Genomic DNA, 26,591 nt, shown 5'->3' on the forward strand with positions numbered 1-26,591 from the left:
CCTCCCCCAGCTGTGAAGGGTCCTCTCCCCTCTGAGTCAGGCAGACCGGAGCCACTGAGTAGCCTTGGAGTGTGAGCCCCCGTCCTGGTGGGAATGAGCACGCAGGGAGGCTGCTTGTCTTTCACTTTTGGTTTATAGCGTGGAGCAGATGTGGAAGAACCTGTGACAGGGATGTCACCCCCAGCGCAGGGGAGGCCTCCGGGTTCCCCTCTGACTCCCTGGAACGGCTTCATCCGGCTGCCTGGGGATGGCGCCTCTCCAATGGGCACCCGTGGCTATCAACCTGCGCTTGGAGTTGGCGCAGCCCCTTCCTTCCCGGGAGAAGAGAGAGGGGGATGCCCCTACTCCACAACAGCCGGTAGTTCTTCCGAGGGAGAGCCGGCGGCCAGGGCTCCCGGCGCAGAGGTGAGCCCTAGGCCCTTCATGCGCAGCAGGAACCAGGGTAGGAGCACCGGGGCTTCCTCCCTCAGCATCTGCAGGCCCTGCTCCATCTGCACCCAGGCCTGGATGGCCTTGGGGCTGGACAAGGCGGCCACCATCTCTGGCCTCTGCATCTGCCGGTAGAAGCTCTGCAGCTGCTGCTGGACGTGGTCCTGGTGGGGGCCCTGCGTCCCTTCGTTGGCCAGCAGGGCGTTCTGCATGAGGGAGAGCATCGCACGCTGGGTGTAAGTGTTGCAGAGGTTGACAATCAGGGCCTGGACGCCCCCCACGTTACCCGCTCCTGCCCCGGGGTTGGGCCCAAGGCTGGGCAGGGAAGACCCAAGGAGGCCGGGAAGGCTGTTGAAGAGGCCGCCTTCCTCGTTGCTCGAGTTGTTGGTGCAAAACCTCCCGTAGCTGTTGGAGATGGGGAAAGAGTCGGAGCACAGGGAGCCTCCTCCCTCGCCATCCCTGGCCTTGTGTTCTGCAGAAGGGTTCCGGGCCAGGGTGACGTAAGGGCTGGGGGTGGCAAGGGGGCCCTGGCCCGCATTCAGCCCTGGCTCCTGGACCTCACTGTTGAGTTGCCTCAAGGGGTTGTCTCCACCGGGAGTGTTGCTCTGAACACTCAGCAGGAGTGGCTCCGGGTTCTTCAGGTCCTGCTCCACGTCAGAGTTCTTGGCCAGGTCCATAATTTCTCTCATCTTGTCCAAGATCACCCGCATGATGCCCATGTTGTTCAGGATGTGGCAGATGGCAGGGAACTGCTGAGCCAGCTGCTGGATCTCTGGGTTGGCCAAGATCAGCTGCCGTACCTTCTGAACAACCATCTCGGAGGTTGGCATCTGGTGCCACTCTGGGGGGCCCCAAGAACCCTGGCAGGTTGGCTTCAAAGCCGGCAGGGTCAGGCTGGTGCCGGTTGGTGCCAGGGTGCAGCTTGGGGTCCTGGGCATGTAGGACGATTGAGTAGGGTCTTCTGGGCCTCCCTTCGGGGACCGGATGACCAGGTGGACAGTCATCCCATCACTGATCCCGCACTGCTGGAGGGTACACTGGTCCTTCAAGATCCTCCCGAAGAAGACCAGCACCAACTGGCGTCTCTCACACTGGAAGTGCTTGGAAAGCCCCTCCTTGAACTGCCGGATGGTCGTTTCCCGAGGCAGCGCAAACTGGGCTCTGCCCTGGGGAGATTTGGCAGTGACGCAGACGAAGTTGGGGTTGGAGGCCAGGCCGGGGCAGCCGTGGGGGGCGCTTTCTTGGTGCATGTTCATGGCCTCCATGGTGCATGGAGGAGGAAGAGGAGGAGGAGGGGCCTGCTTAGGGGGGAGACGCCCGGGATCTCTTGCTTTCCTCAACAAGGGGAATCGGTTGGGGTCAAGTCTCCGAGATGGACGGACTTTCTCGGTTGGGAAGCGAACCGGTACCCTGAAAGCCCAGCATGGGTGGGTGTCAGAGCCCCCTCCCAGGCCTCCCCCTCCTATTACCTTCCTTCCTGCTTTCTGAGCCCAGGAGCTGCTCCCTCCATTATCCCAGCCAGGTGGGGGCGTCACTGTGACATCAGCCGGTGTCACCCCAGGGCCAAGCGGGTCAAAGGAGCACTCAGGAGCCGGTCTGGGCCCCTGAGCTGCCTTGCAGGCCAAGGCCTCTTGCCCACCGGCAGGGCCGCCTCACCGCCTCCTGCTCTGCAGGAATCCGCTTCCCAGGGTTGGAAGGTGCCGGAAGCGAAGGGGGTGGGTGGGGATTCTTGTGTTTGAGGAGGGTATCCTGTATCTCTCCAGAAGCTAGAATACAACTGGTTGCCCAGATCTGCCATCCCATAATAAGCTGGACGATAGGCTTCCCGGGGGGAGGAACCTTAGGAAGATGCTTGGAGTGCAGCATTGCAGGCTGACTCTGCCCACAGACAGGAGTTCGATGCGGACCGGCTCAAGGTTGACACAGCCTCCCATCCTTCTGAGGTCAGTAAAATGACAACAAAAGGCGGACTCTGTAAACGGCTTAGCGGGGGCTGTAAAGAGCCGTAAAGGGGCCTGTAAGTCTAAGCGCCGTTGCCCTGGCTATTTGGGCAGCCCTGCCTTCTTCCAGCCTCTTCTAAGCAGGAAACCAGATCCACGCCTGGCGCTCCACAGGCACCGGAGACTCTGCCAGGCCACAATACGGGCACTTTAGTTTCCATCCCCTTTCCGAGCAGTTCTTCAACTAATCTGAATCCATATCATTCTATAGAACAATGTTTCTCAACCTTGGCAACTTGAAGATGTCCGGACTTCAACTCCCAGAATTCCCCAGCCAGCAAATGCTGGCTGGGGAATTCTGGGAGTTGAAGTCCGGACATCTTCAAGTTGCCAAGGTTGAGAAACATTGTTCTATAGCCTGCCATTGGCTGAGTGGGACAGCTATAGAAATTGGAGGGAGGGAGGGATGGCTCAATAAACAAATGATGTTTAACTGCCCTTTGATACACATAGTACTTTGCGAAGCCCAAATAAGTCAGCCATGTTATGACTCCTTCACAACATGCTGAATCTTAAACCTGGTGTGTTATTATGTGAGCTCAGCTACCAGCTTTACACAACCTCAAGACTGCTGCGTCCAGCGATCTAACAGGACGGGGCGGGCATTTTGATCTCCAAACGTGGAAAGGGCTCCCTCTGATAGACTCACTCAGCTGTGAGGAGCAGGAGGACGTGGCCCACCCAGGGGTCCCCGGGGCCTTTGGCAAATCCTTCCGTTTCATCCCTCCGCAGTCAAACAGGAGAGACAGAAGCGGCAAAGGAAACCACCACCCCCACTCCTCGGTTGGCACTGCCATTCATCCATTCATGCCACTGTAGGGTTTTACATGGATTGATGGATTCTTCCTTCTGCAACTCGGTGTTCGAGCGTGGGGACCACACGGTGGACCAGCTGGAACCACCTGGGGCCTGCAAGATGCTGTTGCCCTCTTCCTCCTCCTCCTCCTCCTCCTCCTCCTCTTCCTCCTCCTCCTCCTCGGGGGTCTCCCAACTAGGAGCCAGTCGAGCCAAGCAGCCCCTGGGCCAAATGGCCATGGAGCCCTCAGCAGGACTGGGATGTCTACCGTCACAATGGTCTCCTGTGGGTCGGCTGCAGCTATTATCCCCCACATCCCCTGTGGCCCCCATGTCAAGGCTGTTCCTCAGCACTTGGCCTTTGGACAGGGGACATCATCCAACCAGTGGCCACCAGTGCAGACCACGGCGGGGTCTATGGAGATTCTCGGTCATGCAGGTCACGGTTCTCCCGAGGGGCCTTTTCCAAAAGGCAACTGGAATGTCTTGGGGGCTTTTTATTTTTTCTTTTCCTTGAAACGTTTCGCTTCTCAACCAAGAAGCGTCTTCAGAACCGAAGAAACTTCTTGGATGAGAAGTGAAACATTTTGAAGGGAAACAATCCGGGAAGTCCAGGTGCCTCTTGGAAGACCCCCAGGGGATCCTGGCTCATTGCAAGAGACGGGAGCAGGGAAGAGGGTGAGGTGGTTGCACCCCCCATGGAAGATTGCCAGCCCAGCCCCAGATTTCTCCTCTTAGAGAAAAGGGCCAAACCCCCTGAATGTCGTTGGAGGTTCTGACCCCTGGAAGTGCCAGGAAGCGAGTCCCACCTGAAGGGCTGGAGGCCAGGGGCAACACAGGCGACAGGAGACGGGGTGAAAGATTTAAAGCTTTTAATCAGAAACCATGAAATCCATTCTTTTATGAAGCTCTAGCATCCCCCGAAGGGCCCCGTCCGCTCCGCCAAGGGCTCAGCCCCGGCACTTCACAGCTTGTACGTCTGCTGCTTCGAAGGGGGTGGTTGTGCCGAGCAGCCCCGCAGGCGGACGCTGAGTGGGGGGCTGCAGAAGAAGTCATCCGCCGCCAGGCTCTGCCAGATCTCGGGAGCAGAGAAGTCCTCCTCGTCCCCTGGGCCGGAGGGGGGCACAATGTTGCAGAGAGAAGTGATGGAATACGATCTCCGGGCGGGGCGCTCTGATCGGCCACCTTTCTCTGCCGCCGGTTCGTCGGTCGCCAAGGCCTGCAGCCTCTGCTGAATCTCCATCAGCCCCCGGATCTCTTTGGGGCTCCAGCTTGCCAGGAGGACATCTGTGTTCTGAATCTGCTGCAAGAGCGCCAGAATCTGCTCCCGGGAGTTTCTGGATCCGGCCACGTACCTCTGGGCAGCTTTGCCCACCCCGTCTGAGCCGAGGCCCTGACCGGTGGGGTTTCTGGAGGGGCTGCTCGCCATGCTCTGCACGAGGTGCTTGATGATCTGGTGGAACAAGGTCTTCACCGCTGCCGAGGCCAGCTGGCCCGTCTCCCCTCGCAAGTTGCCACTCTCCCCTCTGCTGTGGTCATTGCCAGCCGCCGTGCCGGCATTCTGGCCACTAGACCTCAGGGGCCACATTTTGGGGGAAGGCAGATGCTGCCTGGCCCACCCAGACTTCTCACTCTGGTCAAAGGAGGGCTGGTGGCCTCCCGGGGCTCCTGAGCAGACGGTGGGCGCTGATCTCTTAGGGAGCGCCTTCTGCACCAGGCCCTGTACTTTCATCAGCACCTCCTGCAAGGCCGTGTTGCCGTCCCCACTGGGGACGCTGCCAGGACAAGGCTGAGCCTGGGGTGGGGATTTGATGATCTCCCGCACGGCAGCCGGGTTCCTGGCCAGCTCCAACAGCCACCTCATGCCCTCTGGGGAGCTGAAGACGTGGCTGATCTCGGGGGCCCTCCGAATCACCTGCCGTACCTGGGGGCTCTTGGTGGCCAACTTCTTCATCAGGTCGGGGCTGGAGAGTTTGCTCTGGATGAAGGGGTTCTCCAGGAGCTGCAGCATCAGGTCAGGGTTGGACATCAGCTGGTTCTGGAACTCCGTGAAATTGGCCGTGTTCAGGCCCAGGCTGGCCGTCAGCTCCCGCAAGCCATCACTGGCGAAAGTGCCGCCCCTGGGGGCCTTGGGCTCTGGGCCCAGGTCAGTTGGGAGGGTGGGCCCCTGCTGGGGTGGGCAGGCCTGTTGGGATCGGACGACGACATAGACGGCAGCGTTGCTGTCCAGGTGGATCCCGTGCTGGGCGAGGGACTTGTGGTCTTTCAGGATCCTTCCGACGTAGACCAGCACGATTTGGGAAGGAGAAGAGGACAAGTGCCTGGCCACATGCTCCTTGAATTCCCTCACCAGCATGTCCTTGTGGACCAAGAACTCTTCCTTCTGCCAGGGCGTCTTCACAATTACCCGGACAACTTGTGGCTCTTTGGTGGCTCTGAAGTCAACTCCTGGGATTATCTGGCTTTCAACCATAATGCCCCAAAGTTTCCCTTCTCTCTTCTGGGAAAAGAATGAGGGCCAAGCAGGTAGCAAGCAGGAACAAGAGATCTCCCTCGGCTGTGGCCGGTCAGAGCGCGCTGCTCATCCCAGCCCAAAGAGCCCCTGCCCGGCTTCCTCACTCTGCCCACATGCAAGCTATGGGTCTCCTCTTCTAGCTGCGCCTCCCACCCGCCCACAGAAGCACCACGCCAACCTTCTGATGCGGAATCCGCTGTCTGTGATGTCATTGTGGAGGCCACTGGCTGGACCTCTGACTGGCCGCCTAGGCTGTCCAGGGGGGAGTTCTGTGGGCAGGGACCTCTCCCGGGGCCAACCTACGCAAGCCACGGGTGGCAGCATCCCAGCGCACAGTTGCTGGCCCCAGAAGACAACACAACAGCTGCACGTCCTGCAGCTTCTTCCCACAACTGACACACTGACTGGGCAGGACATTGAGTGGAATGGTCACAAGCTCAACGCTGTCCACGGCTACGGAGGTTTCCCTTCCACCGTCAGCAGTCCAGCGCCCCCCTCCCATCACTGAAGAGCCCCACAGTTCACACACACACACAAAATTAACAATGTCCTCAAGCAAGAGCCCCTTGCTGAAGTTGGGATGGCAACGGATGGCGGCAGCTGTCTCCAGCATGGGGCCTTCTGAGCTTGGTAAAGCCCCAGGAAGGCCTCGCCTGGAATTTGGTCTCCACGACACACAGAAGACGTTGAGCCTTTGGGGGAAAGTGTAGAGAGCAGCAAGGAGGAGGATTAAAGGCCTGGGGACCAAAGCGTAGGAAGAACGGTTGCGGGATTTGGGCCTGGCCACCCTGGGGAAAAGGAGGACCAGGGTGGACAGGATGGCAGCCTTCCAGTACTTGAGGGGCTTCCATTGATTCTCCAAAGCCCCTGAGGGCAGGAGGAGCAATGGGTGGAAACTAATCAAGAGAGAAGCAACCTGGATCTGAACTTTCCTGACAGTGAGGCCAATTAACCGGTGGAACTACCGACCTCCGGAGGTGGTGGCTGCTCCAACACTGGGGGCTTTTCAGAAGAGGCTGGACAGCCATTGCTCTCAAATTGAATAGGGTCTCCAATTGGAGCAGGGGGCTGGGCTAGAAGACCTCCAGGGTCCCTTCCAGATGTATTCTGATGGATTGATCTGGACGTGTTGGAGTTCTCCCCCGTATCTGTGGTGGGCAGGACCTCTGGCCAGGCTGAGCCAGGAGGATCTCGTCTCCTGGGCTAAAAGTCCTTTTCTGCTGGCGGCTGAGCCCGGCTCTCCTCCTCTCCTGGCCCTGGGGGGTTGCTGCTGCTTGGAAGCCCCCTGGCAAAGGGGGTTTCAATTCACCCAACAGCCACCCGGGGGCTTCCCCGCTTTCGTGCCTCTGCGGTGGGCTCCACTCCAGCCAGAGGCCTTTGTGGCAGGCCTGGCAGTGCCCGGCTGGGCAATCTGGGCCAAACGTTGCCAATCAGGGGCCTTACACCCTCCCAGTCCAATGGCTGTCCAGCCCGTTTGTGACGCTTTGCCAGGTGGAAGCCCCCACAGCCCCGGGAGGGAAGCCGTTCCGGTGATTGATTGCTCTCAATGTCAGGGAAATCCTCCTGAAATCCCACTCTGGGCCTCAGGGGCTCTGGGGAGTAAGTCCCTCACCCGCTTTTCTCTGTGACCTTGGGCAGCCCCTCCCCAGGAGAGAGTCCAGCTTTCTCAGCCCCCTCCCGCTGCCCCTTCCCCAGCCTGTCCCGAAAAAGGGGGCCCAGAGCTGGCATTTCAATCTTCCAAATGGGCTTCCTGAATGGGGCTATTTTGTCCAAGACTCTGCCTGAGATTCAGACTTTTCCAGGGGGCCAACAATATGTACCCCCCTCCCCATTAACCCCGTGGAACAGGTGGGAATCCCTGCTGGGCCTCTGTGCTGCAGCCGCTGGCAGTCCCAGAGCAGCCTGGCCCATCTGGGGCCCAGCGTGGGATGAAGGGGGACATCCGGGGTGCTAAGAGGCTTCCTTCCCCTCCCTCCGCTTTGGGCCTGGGTCAGCCAGAGCAGCCTTGGCCTCCGGGGGCTCCCAGCCCAGCCCTCCCTCCACCATGGTTCTCCAGGCCAGTTCCCACTCCACCCACGGCTCATGTGAAGAGCGTGCAAAATCCTTCCCCTCCCTTGTAACCCCTGAGCCTGGGACGAGGGTCCGAGCGAAAGGACCCCTCCCACAGGGCCACTCCTGTTTGCCCAGCATCCTCTCCAACTCCCAGGCTGAGTGGGGGCAGAGGAGAAGGGGATGGGGTGTAGGGGAGTTTAATATCCTTCTGTGGGTTGGAAGGAATCTTCTTTGTGGCACGACAAAACCGCGGTCCACTAAAGCGCGCCCGATTAAAGCGCGTACCTGACGTCATCAGCAGCGCGACAAATACGACCACAGGGAAAAAAGGGCGCTCTAAAAAGTGCTTTTAAAGCAAGCCGATTCACGTAAAGGTAAGGGTTAGGTTTAGGGTTAGGTTTAGGGTTAGGTTTGGGGGGGTTAGGTTTAGGTTTACGCGTTAATTTTAACTTTACCGCTCACAGCGTGCTGTTTTCGTCACGCTGTGATGACGTCAGGTACGCGGTTTCGTTGAGCGTGCTTTAGTCTACCGCGGTTTTGTGGTGGAACCATCTTCTTTGGGGGCTGCTTTCTCCCCAGGGGGCCACGAATAGGCGGGGACCCCCCCTCCCCTCACCCCCTGGCAGCCCAGGAAGCACCAGTGGTGGCCGAGTCGTCCAGAAGAGCCCCGGAGTGAGCGGGGGGCCCCCCTTGTCCAGCCCTCTGGGTCTCTCTCTGGGAGGCCAGCCGGAGCGATCCAGAGAGCCCCCATGCGGCACAAGAGAAGGCCGACTGACCGCTCTGCTGCCCAGCCCAGCCACTGCCCACAGTCCTCCTCCTGACCCCGGGCAAGAAGCAGGGCACACGTGGGAGGGACAGGCAGGGAGGGGGCAGTTCCGTTAACAGACCAAGGAAGGAGGAGATTCCCCCTGGGGGACAAGAGACCCAAGAATTCTTGCTTCCCCTCAGCCGGGAGCCCATCTCCTTCCCCTAAGAGGGAGGCGGCTCTCGCCCTGCAGCAGCCTCCAGCCCAAGTGCCGCGACCGAGTTTCTTTGGGGCTTAGAGGCAGGTCCTTCCCACCTGCGAGAGAACGTGGACGGCCCTCTCCCGGATTGGCTTCGTTCGGACTCCGTAGACAATGGGGTTGAGCATGGGCGGCACGATCACGTAGAGGTCGGCCAGCAGGATATGGATCCAGCTAGGGATGTTGTGGCCGAAGCGATGGGTGAGGAAGGAGAAGAAGGCTGGCATGTAGAACATGAGGATGACGGAGATGTGGGAGCCGCAGGTGCGGAGAGCTTTCCGCCGGGCTTCCTTGCAGGAGAGCTGGAAGACGGCCCGGAGGATCAGAGCGTAAGAGGCGGCGATCAGCACCACGTCAACGCCGGAGGACAGCAGGGTGGTTGTGAAGCCGTACCAGATGTTGACGGTGATGTCCCCGCAAGCCAGGCGGGCGATGCCCATGTGCTCGCAATAGGTGTGGGGCATCGTGCTGTGGCCACAGTAGGGCAGCCTCTTCAGGAGGAAGATGGGGGGGAACATGATTGCCAGCCCCCTGACCACAGCGGCGATGGCCACCTTCCCTATTGCGGAAGGCGTGAGGATGGTCATGTAGCGCAACGGATCGCAAACGGCGACGTAACGGTCGAAGGCCATGGCCAGCAGGATGGTGGACTCCGCGATGAAGCTGAAGTGGGTGAAGAACATCTGGGCGATGCAGGCGTCAAAGGAGATCTTCCTGGAGCCGAACCAGAAGATGGCCAGCATCTCCGGCACAGTGGAGGTGGAGAGCATGAGGTCAGCTACGGCCAGCATGGCCAGGAAGAGGTGCATAGGCTGGTGAAGGCTGCGCTCCGTGGCGATGAGAAAGAGGAGAAAGGCGTTTCCCGCCAGGGCCCCCACGTACATCAGGCAGAAGGGCACCGAGATCCAGATGTGGGAGGCCTCCATGCCTGGGATTCCCGTCAGGACAAAGGTGATGGGGTCAAAGCTGCTGGCGTTGAGGGCGGCCATGGGAGGAGGGAGGCAGCCTTGTCCACTGGGGTCCTGGGGAGACAAAGCGAGAACCCCAGCATCAGCCCTCCTGGCAAACCATCCGGGGAAGCGGGGAGGGGGGGAGCTCCCTGCGCTGGCTGGCTTCCTTGCAGACATTTCATGGCCCCAAGGACAGACAACAGCCCTCCTGACCAGCCCTGATGACCCAGCTGAGATCGGAAAACAAGCCAGCTTAGACAGCACCAAGGACCCCTCAACCCTGAGCTACACCCCTTCCCCTTTATTGGCATCTGAAGAGGTTCTGAGCGTGAGGAGCCCAAGTCAGGACTGGTGAGAAGAAGAAGAAGAAGAAGAAGAACAGCAGGAGGAGGAGGAGGGAGGAGGAGGAGAAGGAAGAAGGAGGAGGAGGAAGATAGAGGAGGAGGAGGAGGAGGAGAAGAAGAAGAAGAAGAAGAAGAGGGAGGAGGAAGAAGAAGGAGGAGGAAGGAGGAGGAGGAGAACAAGGAAAAGAAGAAGGAGGAGGAGGAGGAGAAGAAGGAGAACAAGGAGGAGAAGAAGAAGAAGAAGAAGAAGAAGAAGAAGGAGGAGGAGGAGGAGGAGGAGGAGGAAAGGGGGGGTGGATGACCTCCTCACATGGTCTGGAGCAGAAGCGTCTCCAAGTTCTCCACCTCTTCTGTTTCCCTCTGCCTTCTCCCTTCAGCTGCTTCTCCGATTCCCTCCCTCAGGGTGGTGGAAGAGAGCTCTCCTCCCGGAAGGGTCCAATCCAGACCCTGTCCTGGACCGCCACTGGTGGGCGCAGCCACCTCCTTTGGCCCAGGCCCGCAGCTGAACCCTTAGAGGCCCAGTGGAATCGCCAAGGAGACGCCTGGCCCAGGACCTGGGCTGCCCCCCACCTTTCCCTCCCCCCCCCAGGCCCACCCAGCCTCAGTCCCCCCCCCCATTGCACTGCTGTCTCCTACCTTTGCACAGCTCCTGCCCCCCCCCCCCTTCCTGGCTGGCTCCCTGCCTTCAGTGCGCGCCGGAGGATGGCGCTTGCCAGCCTGGGCTCCCTCTGGGGCTGCTCGCGCTGCCTTTCCCAGGCGCCTGGCGGCCACCTTCCCTCTTTCTCCTTCAGGGCAGCCACTGGGTGTCCGGCTGGGCGGCTGAATCGCTCTGCTCCGCCTGTGGCTTCCTCGCGCCCTGTGGTCAGGAGGAGACGGCAGAAACTGCTGTTGCGGCCGCTGTTTCTCTAGAAATGTGCGGCCTGACCCTCCCGCTCTCCGCACCCTGCAAGGTGGCTACGTCAGAGCCCACCTCAACCTGTTAGGGAGCAGCGGGCATCGCCCACTGTGCCCAGCGAGGGAAGCCAATCCTACCCGCTGGAAGGCAGGAAGGCTCGGCGGGTAGGAATTTCACTCCGCAGGATTCAGAAATGATTAACCGGGTCGTTAGGGGGTCGCCCCGGGCTGTTCAAGACCCATTCGGGAAACGCGTCCAGGGACACACGCTCTCTCCCCCCTCCCAGAATTAGGAGGCGCTGCCAAAGTAAACCCGCTACATCTCCCCCCCCCCCGCGCGCTTGGCAAGGCGTCCTTGGCTTCGTTCAGCTGCCGATTGTGGGGACGCAGCCTTAGCGCCCTCCCTGACCCAGCTGTAAGGGGGGGCCAAGGGGCCAAGGCTGCCCACCCACCGCCTGCAACGCCTCCCTGCTGCTGGAGACCCCCTCGGGATGTCAGCCGACTCTGGATCCCCGCTAGAGGAACGGGGGTCCTCCAACTGCAGCCCAAAGCCCCTCTCCACGCCCCTTTCCCTCCCTCCACGCCCTCCGCCCCCTCAGCCTGGGCCAGGTTCCCGTCCGAGGCAGCGGACAAGCAGCCCATTGAGCGCGCAGGCGGCGCGCATCTCTGCTCAGCGAAAGGATCGCGCTGACTTCATGGGCGCGCCTCCCACAACCCTCCGGCCAGGCTCCAGAGCCGAATCCGGGGCCATCCCGTCTGCGCCAAGCTCCGCCGCCCGGGGGTCTCTATGGGCCGCCCGGGGGTCTCATCGGCTTCCAGCAGCGTGGCGGTCAGACTCAGAGGGCGCCGCCGGACGCTGCGGGGTTTCCACTCCCCCCTCCCGGGCCCGCTCCAGGTCGAGGCTCCGACGCCGGACGGCCGCCGCCGTCCGGGCGTTGCCGGGGCAGCTGTCTGCCCGATCTGGGACGTCCGGTCGGCGGACAGGTGAGGCGGGCGCGGTCCCCGGCGGTGTCGGCTCACCGGTGGCTTCGCGCACCTCCGTGCCGCGTTAGCGCTGGGGCAGCTCCTCGGGAAGGTTCCGGCCACTTCGGGAGGGGAGCCGCTATTATTGCCCGCCGCCTCCCCGCCTGGGAAGACAGCCCGCGTCCGCCCAGAGCCCCCGGGGACCGTTAACCATTAACCGGGCTGCGCTGGTTCCCGGCTGGCTGACTAAGTTTGATTCTATGCTAAAACATTGGCTCCGCTTCGCCTCTGCAGAGCCAGGTAAGAAGAGGTTAAAAAGGGGGAAGGAAGGAAAGCCCTGGAAGCCTTTTGGCAGAGAGCACGTCTGAAGATGCTCACCGGGACCGAGATCAGGAGGAGGGCTTCCAGGCCCTTCTGGCAAAGAGACACGGTCAAACAGAGGTCAAAAGCAGAGCCAAGGAAACATTCCACCCCCCCAATCACAAAGCCTTGAGTTTGACCTGTGCTCCACCTGGGAAAGAGGAAGAACCTGGGCTCACAGAGCAGGCTGACATTACACAACTCAACAGTGTTCCTTGATGGTGGGATAGATAGTATATCAAAAAAGCAACCATTAAACTAACCTGGGATGTTCCAACCAATAAACCATAAAACAGGGATCCTTGGTGCTCTATGAACTTGGAGGTTTTCCCTGAACACATATTATTATCCAAACTCTCATCGGCACTGATTATGTTCCCTAGTTGGGTCATGAAACGCCTGCAAGAAAACCACCCCACTCAGAGCGCACCGAGGACCCCTCAGAGGAGAGGGAGAAAGAGGGGGCGAGAGACAGACCCCCTCAGTTCAACCCTGAGCTGCAAATGTTCACATCTGTAAGGTGGAGGCTGCTGTCTGCGCTGTTGGTTGGCAAAGAAGGAGAAGCTGAGACATCAAGCAGGAGGATGAGGAGGATGGATTTTATTTTCCACCCATCTCACATCTGACTCCGAGTGACCAATGAAGCCTCGCAGATGCTCCATGTTTCAATCCAAGCGTCTTTAATGGGCCCTGGAAGACCATCTGGAGGAGTCATACGTAACAGAGGACTTTCCCAACTCCAGGTCAAGAGAGGCATGATCAAGGCTTCCAGAGGCTGAGCGTGATCACTTCATAAGCAGCCCTGGGGACAGCCCTGTGGTCACGGATGGGGGAGAAACAAGGTCCCAGAAGGGCCCCCAGAGAAGGAGAGCCAAAGGCGCCGTTAGACGTCCTGCCCTGAGGATTGAAATGGCTCCTTGCTTTGCTTTCCGTGAAGGGTTCACAGTGCAGAGACTGGAGGCCACAGCTGGTTCAGCTACGAAACCAAAACAGACGCTTTGGCCACTTGAAGTAGATGGGAAACCAAAGCTTTGCATGGACAGGAAAATGGGATGACAACTTGACGTGGACATGGCTTAAGATGGGAACCATCAAGAAAGAAACGGAAGGTTTAATCCTGGCTGCTCAAGAACAAGCACTGCAAACTAAGGCCATGAAAGCGAAGATACAAAAATCCACTGAATACCCAAATTTTGCAATAACAAAGTCAAAACTGTTTCACATTTAATATGTGAATGCAGCAAAGCTGCACAAACTGATTACAAAGCTAGACAGGATTGAGTTGCTAAATTAATCCACTGGTCATTATGTAAAAAAATATAATTTACCCGTATCCAGAAAGTCATGGGAACATAAAGTGTAAAAAGTTATCGAAAATGAGAAAGTGAAGATCTTGTGGGACTTTTGAATACAAACGGATCGTCATTTGGAGCTCAACACGCCAAATATCGCGGTTGTACAGGGCCGAAGTGTACAATTTTATTGATATCGCTGTTCCTGGAGATGCCGGAGTTGAAGAAAAAGAACTAGAAAAAAATCATGAAATATTGCGACCTGTCCATCGAAACTACGCAGCTATGGATGAAGCATTAACAGTGATACCCATTGTCATTGGGGCACTTGGCACCATGTCCAAGAATTTTACAAGATACATCCACAAATTGCAGCTTCCTGCGATAACACCAGCGGAACTGCAAAAAACTGTGCTCACATCTTATATTTTAAGAAGGTCCTTGGTTGATACCTAGGATGCTGGCAGCACACCGTATCAATCATTAGCACCAGTCATTGGTATTTGTAATGCATTTTTGAATGTTCAGTTGGCTTGAGTTTCATGTTTAATGAATAAAGTATATGATGATGATGATGATGATGATGATGATGATGATGATGATGATAAAAAAGTAAAATATAAAATTAAAAAAAAATAAAAAGCCTGCTTTGGTTGCAACAATGGCAGCCAAAGCAGGCAAGGTCATAGAAGATGATGGAATAGAACTTGAGAATGAAGAAATGATAAAGGCAGTAAAACCAGAAGAAGGCTACAAGTACTTGGGGGTTTTAGAGGCCTCTGACTTAATGCATAATAAAGTCAAGGAATTAACCTCAGCCAAGTACATTCGACGAATTCGCAAGATATTAAAGTCCAAATTGAATGGAGGAAACATCATAAAAGCCATAAATACCTGGGCTATACCTGTGATTCGATACTCTGCAGGAATAATTGACTGGACCCAGATGGAGTCCAGTGGACAGAAAAACAAGGAAGCTTATGACAATGAATCATGCTTTGCACCCTAAAAGTGATGTTGACCAATTATATCTACCAAGAGTAGAGTGTGGTCGAGGACTCCTACAAGTAAAACAGACTGTGGAGGAAGAAAAACACAGCTTGAATGATGACATCCAGAAAAGTGAAGAACCAATGATAAAGGAAGTAAATAAAGGAGGCCTTTTAAAGGCAACTAAATCAAAAGCTGAATATAAGAAAGAAGTAATTGAGAAGCGATTTTCCTCTAATTCTTGCTCATATTTTTTAGTAAAATTTTTCGTAATGATCTTTGTTTTGTTCTTATTAATTTTAAGTCCCGCTACCTTACCGCATGCCTCAATTTTTTGGATTAATTTAATTTCTGATTTTAATGGATCCTCTAATATGAATACCATATTGTCCGCAAATGGCTGTGTTTTATATTCCTTTTTTTATTTTTAACCTCTTTATTTCTTGATTGTTTTTAATTTCTGTTAGTAGAACTTCCAGTGATAGTATAAAGGTGATAATCGACAACCCTGTCTCACTCCTTTCCATATCTTAACTTCTTCTGTAGTGTCACTATTTATTATTATTTTTGCTGTCTGGGCCGAATAAATTGATTCTATCATTTTAATAATTTTTATAATTTGTTCTCCAAATCTCCTCATTTTTAACTGTGTGATTATGAAATGCCAATTCAAGTTATCAAAGGCCTTTTGGGTGTCTAAAAAGACCAGTGCAACTTGTTTTCCCAGATTCTCCTCATAATATTCTAGTGTATTTATAATTATCCTCATATTGTTTTTTAATTGATGTTTGGTAAGAAGCCATTTTGACCTGTGTGGATAATTTCATTTAATATTTTTTAATTCACTCTGCCATTATTGATGTAAAGATTTTATAATCTGCGTTTAGTAAAGAAATTGGTCTGTAATTTTGTATTTGTTGGTGGTCCGAATCGTCTTTGGGTATCAATTCCCTCCATGATTTTGGTAACTTTGCTTCTATAAGTGCTTCATTAAATAAATCTAAAATCACTGTTTCTGCCTGCTCTTGCATGGCTTTATAAAATTCTACAGGTATACCGTCTGGGCCTGGTCTTTTATTATTTTTCTGTCTCTTCAATGCTTCCTTTAATTCTATCACTGTGATTTTTTTGTTTAGCATTTCTCTTCTCTCTTCTTCAATTTCATGTAGATTCCTTGTATTTAAGTATTGTTCGATACTGTCTTGTAATATATTTTCCTTGCTGTACAGATTCTCAAAAAATTTCTGTACTATTTGTTATTCTATTCTATTCTCTATTCTCTATTCTCTATTCTCTGTTCTCTATTCTCTATTCTCTATTCTCTATTCTCTATTCTCTATTCTCTATTCTCTATTCTGTTCTGTTCTATTTCTCTTCTCTTCTCTTCTATTCCTATTCCTATTCTTTGTTCTACTCTATTCTTATTTCATATTCCATTCCATTCTCTTGGGTTTCCAAAACCTGAGAAGGTAACCCAGAGGGGAGGGGGATGTTTCCCTTGTCCCAACCAAGGTCATATTTTCTCTTCCACCGTTTCATTTCCTTTAAAATCCATTGGAGCCAAAGGAAGACCACTTTCTCAGTGTTTTGCAATGACACCTCCAGGGACTAACAGACAAAGTCTGGGTCAACATGGCTTCCAGTCCACCCGTGTGCCCAACTGCTCCCTCCGTGCCAGTCTGCAGAGGCTCCTGCCCTCCCTGGGCCGACTTCAGGGCCGGCAAGGCTGCAGGGAGGGCTCTTCAATTCCCCCCAGAGGGGAAGACGTAAAAAAGCAACAAGGAACCAGAGAAGGGCAGAGCTTGAGTTCCAGGCAAGGGTTTTGCTTGCTCTGTTCAAGACAATAAATAGCTATTTCTCATGGAAGGCGCAACACTTGTGCTACACAAGAGGGGCCCCGGAGGATGCCTGGCACCCCACTCGAAAGGACCCCACAAAGCTGCCTCTGCCTGGTGAGTGTTCAAGCCCAAGAGGTGCAGAAGTCCAAGCATCCTCTTTGCTAGCATAGTTGGCTTCCTGGCTCACTTCCTAAATTGGTAGCCCACATTTGTCTGCTTCTTCAAGGGACTGGAGGCTAACGCATGTGAGAGTGGTTGCAGGAATTGGGCGTGTCTGGTTTAATGGAAAGAAGGACTGGGGGAGATGCGTTCCAATAGTTGAGGGGCTGCCACAAAGAAGAGGAAGGGCTCCACCTCTTCTCCAAAGCCCCTGAAGGCCGGACAAGAAGCAACGGATGGAAACTAACCAAGGAAAGAAGGAATTGAGGAGAAACTTCCTGACAGTGAGAACAATAAGCCAGCTACAACATCTGAAGCTGTTCCATCACCGCAGGGGGATATTTAAGAGGATTTTGGACAACCATTTGTCTGGAATGGCATAGGGCTTCCTGCTTGAGCAGGGGTTGGACTAGGAGACCTCCAAGGTCCCTTCCGACCCCCTTACTCTATTTTTCACTTGTGAAGTTGCCCCTTTAATCCCCCCACCCCCAAAGCACATGGCTGTCCCTGTGAGACCGGAGCTGCCCATTTCTTTTGAAGCTCTTCCAAGCTTCTGCTGGAGAGGATTTATTTACGGGACCAGCCCGTAGTTCAGCCTAGAACAAGATTTGCATCGTATCTTAGGAGACTGAGAATGAGAAGGTCCTTGGTGCTCTCTGGGCTTGGCTGTTTTCTTGCAGACGTTTCATGATCAAACTAGGTAACATCATCCAGTGCTAGGAAGGCGTGGGGTTTGCAGAGAGGTGGAGGAGGAGAAGGAGGAGAAGAGTGAGGTCTATGGGCTTGTTTTCTTGAAGACGTTGGTTGTGTTCAGTGGTAGATTACAACTGATGATGTGAGTTCGTGTGGGTCATGAAAGGTCTTTGAGAAAACAACTGAGTTCAGAGAGCATCAAGGACCTCACTCTTCTCCTCCTTCTCCTCCTCCACCTCTCTGCAAACCCCACGTCTTCCTAGCACTGGATGATGTTACCTAGTTTGATCATGAAACGTCTGCAAGAAAAGAACCCAGCCCAGAGAGCCGCCCTCATTTCAGTCCTGAGCTACGAAGATTCTGGCCTTCCTGCAGCTCTGAGTTTCCTCGTCCAACAGCCGACTTTCTCAACCGAAAGCCACAAACAGCCAGGCACCCCGTGAATTCCACCCATAGCTCAGTGCACACACCCTGGAGAGAGGGACGTTCCCCAAGGCTCCAATAGAAGTCTGAACATCTGAAAGCTTGGAAGACGAAACCTCTGGTCCCAATGACCAACTTCATCCTCTGCCTCTTCCTCTGTTGCCATTTTTTTCCCCTAGAAAAGTTTTCTATGTTTTGCTCTTTATATACATTTATAGGTACACATTCACATAGTTATTCTTTTTTACATTCGTCATTCTTATGCATTTGTTGTTCTATTTACAGGGTTACAAGATTCCTTTTGGATTGCTTTCTTTACCATCCTTTCCACCTGTTGTAACACCACCTTCCTTTTCCCTTTCTTTTCTCCCTCCCTCCCTTCTCTACTTCCTTCCTTCCTCCTTTCCCTTCCTTCTTCCCTTACCTCTCCCCTACTCCTCTCTTCCTCCTCCGCTTCCTACCTTCTCCCCTTCTCCCTTCCATCTTCCTCTCCTTACCTCTATCTTCCTTCCCTCCTCTTCCTCTCCTCTCCTCCCGCTGTAGTTAAACGTATCATTAAATAGGTATCTTCTTTCTTATATTTCCCTGGAAGGATACCCAATAAAAATGTCTCCGGTCTAGCCTCTATCTTTTGTCTTCCTCTGTTGTGATTGACAGGTGCTATGATCTTCAGTGAAGCTGGTGCTCAAAGGGATTGGTGCATCTTGCATGATCTGAATGATGGGCAACCTGACATACTCCTGGTCCTTCACCTTTGTGTTGCAAGGCATCCCAGGGCTGGAGGAATACCACCCGTGGTTCTCTCTGACGGTTTGCACGGGCTATGTGATCATTATTGCTGGGAATTCTATCATTTTACTAGTCGTAGTATCAGAAGCAGCCCTCCACAGGCCCATGTACTACTTCCTCTGCATGCTGTCCGCTATTGACTTAGCAGCCACGACCTCTACATTGCCCAAGATGCTTTCCATCTTCTGGTTCCAGGCTGGGGAGATCCAGTTTAACACGTGTTTGGCCCAGATGTTCTTCATCCATGCTTTGTGTATGATGGAGTCAGCGGTGCTGCTGGCCATGGCCGTGGATCGCTACGTGGCCATCTGCTTCCCTCTCAGGTACAATTCTTTCTTCACCGGCTCCCTGGCTGCCAAGATGGAGGTAGCAGCTGTTGTCAGGGCGACCCTGCTGATGTGGCCATGTCCTTTCCTGATCAAGAGGCTGACCTTCTGCCGGACAAACGTCATCCACCACACCTACTGTGAGCACATGGCTGTGGTGAGGCTGGCCTGTGGAGACACCAGGATCAACAGTGTTTATGGGCTGAGTGCGGCCTTGGTGGTCATTGGGGGGGACCTTCTAGGCATTGGCCTCTCCTACTTCTTCATTGTCCGTGCAGTGCTGCGCCTTTCCTCCAAGGAGGCCAGGCTGAAAGCTTTTGGCACGTGTGGCTCCCACCTCTGTGTCATCACAATCCTATACATCCCAGCACTCTTCTCCTTTCTTACTCACCGCTTTGGCCACAACGTGGCTCCCCATGTTCACATCCTGCTGGCCAACCTTTACCTTCTTGTTCCTCCCATGTTGAATCCCATTGTCTACGGAGTGAGGACCAAGGAGATTCGGGAACAGGTGATTCCAGTGCTCCTCCCAAACAAGGCCATGGTCAAACCTAGAACTCTCTGAACCAGCTCCCGGAATCTCCTCCTCCTCTTCTCCTCTTAGCTGCTCGGTTGGGGATCCAGTGTTTGTAGACCACCTCAGCTACAAGGTGAACTAATGGCTCTTAACTAGAGGTTGACTAAAGCATGCAGGTAATAGTTAGCCCAACTGCTTTGGCTGCCAAGGCTGCCAAAATGTATAATCACCAGATTTAGAACTTAATTTTCTCCCTTCACCTTGATTGCTTATGCCAGAAATAAGATGCTGGGAGAAAGAGAGGAATAGAAGTTGAGGGAAGATGCAGAGTGGATACGGGCATTTGTGCTCAAGTCCTGCTTGTGCGGAGGTTGTGAAAGGCTCTCTCAGAAGGAACTGGACAGATCCAACACAGCAAAACCCAGGAAGCCTCTGGACCAGGCCTGGTCCTAACTCCCAAAGGTCAGAAGTGCCTCGGAGAAGGTCACGGAGGAAACGTCCATCGAGATCAGACAAGAATCACCAAACAACAACCAGTGATAAGGAAGTTAACCGTTAACTGCCATTCAGTGAGTCACAATAGACACGGCAATTTTCAGCTGAAAAGCTGACGTGAGAAGGAATATGTACGGGATGTTTTGGGCAAAGGAGAAGAGGACCAGCTGTTGAAGACCCCAATCCATGGGCATAACTGTCATCTACAGAAGATGCTCTTCTCTTCCCCAATTCTTGGACAATCCCTGGGCCTGCGTGTGGCAGGGCAAGTGAATATGTCTCTGTATGCCCATGTCCTCGTGTGATGCTGAAGAAATTGTGAATAATAAAGCTTGTGTAGGTTGACAGAGATTCTGTGTGTGCTTTGTGTTCCCCGGAGGCCTCATCATTGCTCCCCATCCTAAATTCCTCTGTCTCCAATGAAAATGAGTAACTCTAAAGGAAGGGACGATAGACTAAAAGAGGGCATGCAAATCTTCTTTGGCGGTGGGTGCTCCCCCATTTTACTGAAACAGTTGACGATTTTAAGTTTGGTATCATCTACACCTTCTTGTTAGCACCTAATTGAAAACTGCGTTGTCCTGTTATTCTCCATCCCAACTCTGGATTCATTTTACCCAGGACAATTCGAACCAATATTTATTTATTTAGCATACGGCAATGATACATTAGTCAGGAGAGACTAATGTGTTACTAGAGAGTAGTTTTTTGGCTGCCTGGTAGTCTGTTCGGTTCCTGCTTCTGCTCTACCCACTGGGCACCAGAGGGGACAAACTAGGATTCAGAACGGCTAAGGGCATTTGGCAGCCTCATCTGGGGTTTTTCCCTCCACCTACTTGGGGAAGGTTCAGCATTGGCTGGACCCACCGTACTGCATGAAGCACTATTATTTTCCCACCAAAGTGGTACTTATTTATCTATTTGCTGTAACATACTTTCAAACTGCTAGGTTGGCTGAAGCTGAGACAAGTACTGGGGGCTCATCCCGTCCCGTGGTGCTGGGACTCGAACCCCCGGAGCAAAGATCTCCTCTAGTATGTTCAAGCCACTACTTCACCACACCTCCTTTGAATCAATAATAAAATGTTTGGCTGTGATTTTTTTTTTGGGGGGGGTTGTGAAGTTTGCTGCTTCCTCCCCCCCACACACACACACAGAAAAATCAGGCCCAACAATCAAAATGAAAACAGTAAAAGAATTCGGAGACAGGAGCTGACGTCGCAACGATACAATGTGTGATCTTGGAGCTCCAAGATCACAGTTGATAGTTTTGCCGCTGGACGGTCCTTTTGGACCTAAACTGTCCCGAAGAGATGGTGACAGGGGAGAGTACGTCTTGCTGATCTCAAGGACATCGCAAAGTCCCTGATTGATCCAAGAGAATCTCTTCTTGCCGGCGACAGAAGCGCAGCCAAAAGCTGCTGAAGTTCTGCAACGGGAGGAAAGAGGAAAGAGAAAATGGGTCCATCTGGTGAGGAAATTTTATTGTTATAAAAGAGACTGCGCAAAAAAAATCAGAGCTAAATTAAGCTTGCAAAGAAAAGAAAAATAAGCGGAGAAATTAAGCTATATTGGACAGTGTGTTATCTTTTTTTTATGGATGGAAGTTTTGCAAGTATTCCCTACTTTTTAAAGTGAAAGTATTGGTTTTTCTTCTTCTATTTCTTTTTTTACCTATGGATTAAATCTTTTTCTTTATTTTTATAATATTGGTGTCAGCGTTCCAAATACTATGTAGAATTAAATCAGAGTCGAAGGCAAAACTATGCTTAAAGTTCCAATTTAATAAAACAGGCATGTTGGCACATAGCTGTGGGGATTCCAACTCTGGAAGTTACATCAGAATCCCACCTAGTTAAAAGCTCATTATCTTGTCCCCACACCACAGTCCATCACATGGTCCAATCTCCTTCTTCCACACTGGCATCCATGCCCAGCTTCTTCCGGTCAGGTGTGAAAGTGTAGAGACACAGGATGACCTTGGCTTCTAGCAAAGAATGAAAAACAATACATTCCAAAATCCTACTCCTTCTAATCCCCCCTCCCATTGACTATACTTAAAGAAACAGCATAATGAAATAAGAGAAAGTGTGGCAGGCCAAAATTCTAAAAGGAATATAAATGCAGGCCTGACAATTGGTTTGGAGGGTTTTTTTCTCATTTTTTTTGCTCCATTTAAGAATTTTGTTTCTTTTAAGCCTGGAATATAAAGAAGATATAAAAGGAATATAAAGAGGGTAGTAACATCAGAGGGAAAAGAAGTTACACTGCCACTTGGAGGTTGGAGGCTGAGTCCTGGGAATATTGCTTTCTCTTTTTTCTCTTTGATCATTTTGACTTTGCACTTCAAAGGCTTCAGCTTGTTTACAGAAGAGATAAGGAGAAGAGCATGGGTTGTTTACGCAGGTGCTCTCTGTATGTTTCTATGGCAGCTGGAGTGAAGTGAAAACAGAATCTTATTTTGAAACTAGAGTGGCAGTGTTTACTAGTTGGAAGTATGGCACAACAAAAAGAAACCAGAACATTACAACAGATTATGTTTGAAATTCAAAAATTATTAGAAACAACAGGGAGAATTGAGAAGAGATTGGAAAATATAGATTATAATGCAGTAAAATTTTATGGAAAAATTGAAGATATCCAGCAAATGGAAAAAGTGGAGGTTACAGTCCTAAAAGCCCAAGGGGAAAATGAACAAAGAGGCAAGATAATTGTGGATACTGACAGTGAACTGAGTGTGGTTGGAGATGGAAAGAGTGGAACAAGGAAAGGGAAGATGGATGGAAAGGTGCTTTACTCCAGATTTCAAGGTTTAGAAGAAGAAAAAGAGAAGAATTGATGGATCCAAGGAGAGAAACTTTGACAAAAGCACTACTGATAACCAAAGATAAGCTGATTAAAGAAGCGGACGGAGGGTCTCAAGATTTTATAAGCTATGCAAAAAGCAACAAGTTGCGAAGAGAAGTCCACACAAATTGGATTCAGGAAATAATCAGAAGACTAATTCCACAAATGGCAAAAGACATAAGATTGCACTATTACTGGAAAGACACAGGTTGAGATATGAAAACTAATAACAAAATATTAGTCAAATTTAGTTAAAATTAGAGCATTATGTTAAAAATGAAGTGATAATGGATATAGTTAGATAAATAATTGGTGATAACAATGTACACATATGTATTGGTTTGATAAGAGGAAATCTGGTATAAATTCTAAATGGTGATCATGAAAGGAAGTTTAGAAACTCTGTTATGTATAAAAGCTTATAATATTAAAAAAAAGAGTAAGTCAAATTTAGTTAAACTAAGACAGAAAAATAAAAAATGAAAATGATGGATGTTGTTAAATAAATGATTGATAATGATAATAATGTAATATTTGTATTGACATGATAAAAGGGAAATTGGATATAAATTGTAAACAGTGATTAAGAAAGGAGGTCTAGAAACTTTGCTATTAAACATAATTAATTTTTATTTAGAAGTGTCATAAAGATGTAATGTTGCTGGATGATATTGAGGATAACGGAATGCCATCATGTGGTTTTGCTTTAAATTTTGGAATATTTTATATAAAGGGACGTAAAAACAATTTTATAGTCATTTGAAGATTGAGGTATGATGATAGTAATATATATAAATATATTTGATTTAAAACATATAACTTGATATGAATTGTAGGTGAAGACTGTGGAAGGGATGCACGAAAGCTCACTCACACTCTTTATAATTTGTAATAATTTGTGGTGTTTGTTGTGTTTTGTCTGTTTGTGTTTATTCAAAAATAAAATATTTTTTTTAAAAAAAGAGTAAAGGAATTCATCTTTCTAGACTCTAAAATTGACCAAAGTGTTGACTGCATCCCTGAGATCAGAAGACGTAGAGCACGTCGTAAATAAAAGAATAATAGAGATGACCAGAAGACCACCTCCATGTCATCTCTCACGCACACACACACATTAAAGCACAGGGACTCAGCCCCACCCCACCCTTCCTATGCCAAGGGAAGGAGAACAACTAAGTTCTCATTGTTAATGGACAGCCCGTGAGATGGGCACAGGGTGGTCCTCTGGGGGAAGGTCATCCCAAGGACGGGGCAGGGGCCGCACAAGAAAATGGCAGGGCTTCTCCCATCTTTAAGGCCACTTCACAATTGTTCAAAGTTGCAACTGACACCCCTGGGGTATATATGACCAAGGAAGGAGGGAGGGAGGTGCTCCAGCAACAGCTTAGTGGGGCCAGCAGTAGATTCCTCTGGCTGATACAGTGATCCATTGTGTGCTCCCATGATGGGATTGCAGCACTCTTTCCTGGCCCTCCCTTCACCTGGGAGGCTGCAGGAGGCGCCTGAGCCGAGGTCCAGGGCTGGGAGGCGTTTGTGGTAACCCCCAAGTCTCAGCTCTCAGTCTCCATGGATTCCCCTCTACTCTTGGCTGAAGAATCCCAGAGGCCTCCCTTCATAAGGACTTTCAGCAACTCAGGTTATTACAGCCATCACTAGGAATAACTCTCATTCAGAGGAGAAGAATTCTCCCTTCCAGCCTCTCTTGCAGGGCCTCTTGGTTGCCTGGTCTGGAGAAGAAGACAGGGCTCTCCTGAAGAAGACTCGCCTTGATGCGCTGAAATAGACAACCCACCACCACCACCACCAGTTAGAAATCAGGGAGAGGCGCTGCTTCTGGGTCGATCTCCTGGCCCAAGGAGGAATCGGGGGAGATCATCAGCATGGTACCCAGGAGCTTCAGAATTCCCTCAGTTCCTCTGTGAAGGACCATCTCAAGAAGGTTGTGGGATCACCCAGCCTTTTGCAGAGCGGCTGCTTTCCTCCCACCCTGAAGGCTGAACACGGAGCATGCAAATGTGAGGCTGGAAGCTCTCAAGGACAGGTAGGTGAGGGAAGGCAAAGCTTGGACCTCCTGGGGCACAGAGAAGGAAGGGCACTAGGGCACCGGCAGGCCCTTGCTGTGACTCGCCATGGCATCAGCTACCCTCTCCAACGTCAGCATGGCAGCGTTTGCCCTGGGCGGCTTTCCTGGTCTGGAGACAGCTTACGGCTGGATTGGCATCACCATTTTCTGTGTCTACGTGGTTGCCATGCTGGGCAACTGCTCCATTCTCTACGTCATCTGGGTAGAGCCAAGCTTGCATCAGCCCATGTATCAGTTCTTGGCCTTGCTGGCTGCCACCGACTTGGGCCTCTGTGTCATCACCATGCCCACCGTGCTGGGTGTCCTCTGGTTCCGCCTGAGGCAGATTGGCAGCCAGGCCTGCATTGCCCAAGCCTTCTTCCTCCACTCCTTTTCCCTCATGGAGTCAGCCGTGCTCTTTGCCATGGCGGTGGACCGCTTCGTGGCTATCAGGTACCCTCTGAGGTACTCCGAGCTGCTGACCACCCCCAGAGTCAAGCAAATTGGACTCGCCCTCTTCCTGAGGAGCAGCCTTCCCTTACTGCCCGCCTTTTATTTCCTTGCAACGTTCCCCTACTGCCCAGATGCTACGCTGTCCCACTCCTACTGTCTGCACCAGGATCTGATTCGCTGGGCTTGCAGTGACACCACTTTCAACAACTGGTATGTCCTGATCCTGATCTTCCTCAGCATGGGCTCAGACCTCCTCTTCATCCTCCTGTCCTACAGCCTGATCCTGAAGGCAGTCCTGGGCATGGTGTCCAGCGGCCGCAGCCCCCTCAAGGCCCTGAGCACCTGTGGCTCCCACCTCTGTGCTGTCCTGGTCTTCTGCGTTCCTGCACTCGGACTGTCTATCATACACCGCTTTGGACAGAATGCGCCTCCCTTTGTCTACGTCCTCATGGGCAACATCTACATCCTCTTTCCACCATTTATGAATCCCATAATTTATAGCATGAAGACCAAGGAGATCTCGGGACGGCTCCGCCAAATGCTCAGGAACCTCTGGAAGATGTAGCCCAAGGGAAGATGGGGGACTTCCTCTCTGCACAGAATGTCACACTCGCTTTCTGTGTCTCCTGCAGGCCAATCCTTTCCTGGTTAGATGGCCAAGCAAGGACTAGAAGGACCTTGCTGGCTCACCAGCCTTCCAAGGGTTTTAGTGCCACCACTGTGACCTTCCTGACCTTTGAATAGGTTTCGCACAAGGACAGTGAGATATTCTAGGAGCCCCATTTTTAAATATATTCCCCAGCTTGAGACGATTGACAAAATCAGAGGCCTTTTAATTCCCTCTTCTTTGTGGCAGCCCTTCAAATATTGGAATACTGCTGGGGGAGAGATGATAGCAGTCTTCCAATATTTGAGGGGCTGCCGCAGAGAAGAGGGGGCCAACCTATTCTCCAGAGCACTTGAGGGCAGGAGAAGAAGCAATGGGTGGAAACTAATCAAAGAGAGAAGCAACTTAGAACTAAGGAGAAATTTCCTGGCAGTGAGAACAATTCACCAGGGGAACAGCTTCCCTACAGAAATTGTGGGTGCTCCATCACCGGAGGTCTTTTAGAAGAGACTAGACAGCCATTTGTCTGAAATGGGATAGGTTCTCCTGTTTCAGCAGGGGGATGGACTAGACGATCTCCAAGGTCCCTTCCAACTCTGTTATTCTGTTACTCTGAATGTAGCATATTGATATCTTTTCGATAATTTTTCCTTCCTCAGTTATCCTACCTTCCTCTGCCGTCGTGTTTCATGTTCTTCAGCATTTCCAAAAACCACGTCTCTTTTCTCATGTCTGGCTCTAATCTGCATCGGATGACCCTAGGCACCATTTTGTTAGTGTGTGAAATCAACCAT

The 26,591-nt window shown here is 52.0% G+C and overlaps 5 protein-coding genes across 6 annotated transcripts; 2 read left to right on the forward strand and 3 right to left on the reverse strand.

Moving 5' to 3' along the window:
• Window positions 1-341: 341 nt before the first annotated feature.
• Window positions 342-1,694, reverse strand: LOC116510197 (ubiquilin-1-like). Its single transcript, XM_032219669.1, has one exon. It carries the CDS (start codon window positions 1,692-1,694, stop codon window positions 342-344), a length of 1,353 nt encoding a protein of 450 aa, XP_032075560.1.
• Window positions 1,695-4,140: 2,446 nt separating this feature from the next.
• LOC116510053 (ubiquilin-1-like) lies at window positions 4,141-5,741 on the reverse strand. Its single transcript, XM_032219419.1, has one exon. The coding sequence runs from the start codon at window positions 5,695-5,697 to the stop codon at window positions 4,189-4,191; it is 1,509 nt and encodes a 502-aa protein (XP_032075310.1). The 5' UTR covers window positions 5,698-5,741; the 3' UTR covers window positions 4,141-4,188.
• A 2,620-nt stretch (window positions 5,742-8,361) lies between these two features.
• On the reverse strand, window positions 8,362-9,817 carry LOC116510057 (olfactory receptor 52B2-like). The gene has a single exon (XM_032219425.1). The coding sequence runs from the start codon at window positions 9,782-9,784 to the stop codon at window positions 8,831-8,833; it is 954 nt and encodes a 317-aa protein (XP_032075316.1). The 5' UTR covers window positions 9,785-9,817; the 3' UTR covers window positions 8,362-8,830.
• On the forward strand, window positions 9,528-19,395 carry LOC116510059 (putative olfactory receptor 52P1). Of its 2 annotated transcripts, XM_032219428.1 has the most exons (3): window positions 9,528-9,548; window positions 16,325-16,341; window positions 18,451-19,395. In XM_032219428.1, exons 1-3 carry the CDS (start codon window positions 9,528-9,530, stop codon window positions 19,379-19,381), a joined length of 969 nt encoding a protein of 322 aa, XP_032075319.1. In that variant the 3' UTR covers window positions 19,382-19,395. The 2 variants fall into 2 exon arrangements, with proteins under 2 accessions (XP_032075319.1, XP_032075318.1); XM_032219427.1 differs by lacking the exon at window positions 16,325-16,341 and having other exon boundaries at window positions 9,528-9,558; window positions 18,444-19,395.
• A 5,409-nt stretch (window positions 19,396-24,804) lies between these two features.
• On the forward strand, window positions 24,805-25,755 carry LOC116510198 (olfactory receptor 51B2-like). Its single transcript, XM_032219670.1, has one exon. It carries the CDS (start codon window positions 24,805-24,807, stop codon window positions 25,753-25,755), a length of 951 nt encoding a protein of 316 aa, XP_032075561.1.
• Window positions 25,756-26,591: the final 836 nt, after the last annotated feature.

The sequence above is a fragment of the Thamnophis elegans genome, chromosome 6, assembly GCF_009769535.1.
Source record: "Thamnophis elegans isolate rThaEle1 chromosome 6, rThaEle1.pri, whole genome shotgun sequence".
Lineage (NCBI taxonomy): Eukaryota > Metazoa > Chordata > Lepidosauria > Squamata > Colubridae > Thamnophis > Thamnophis elegans.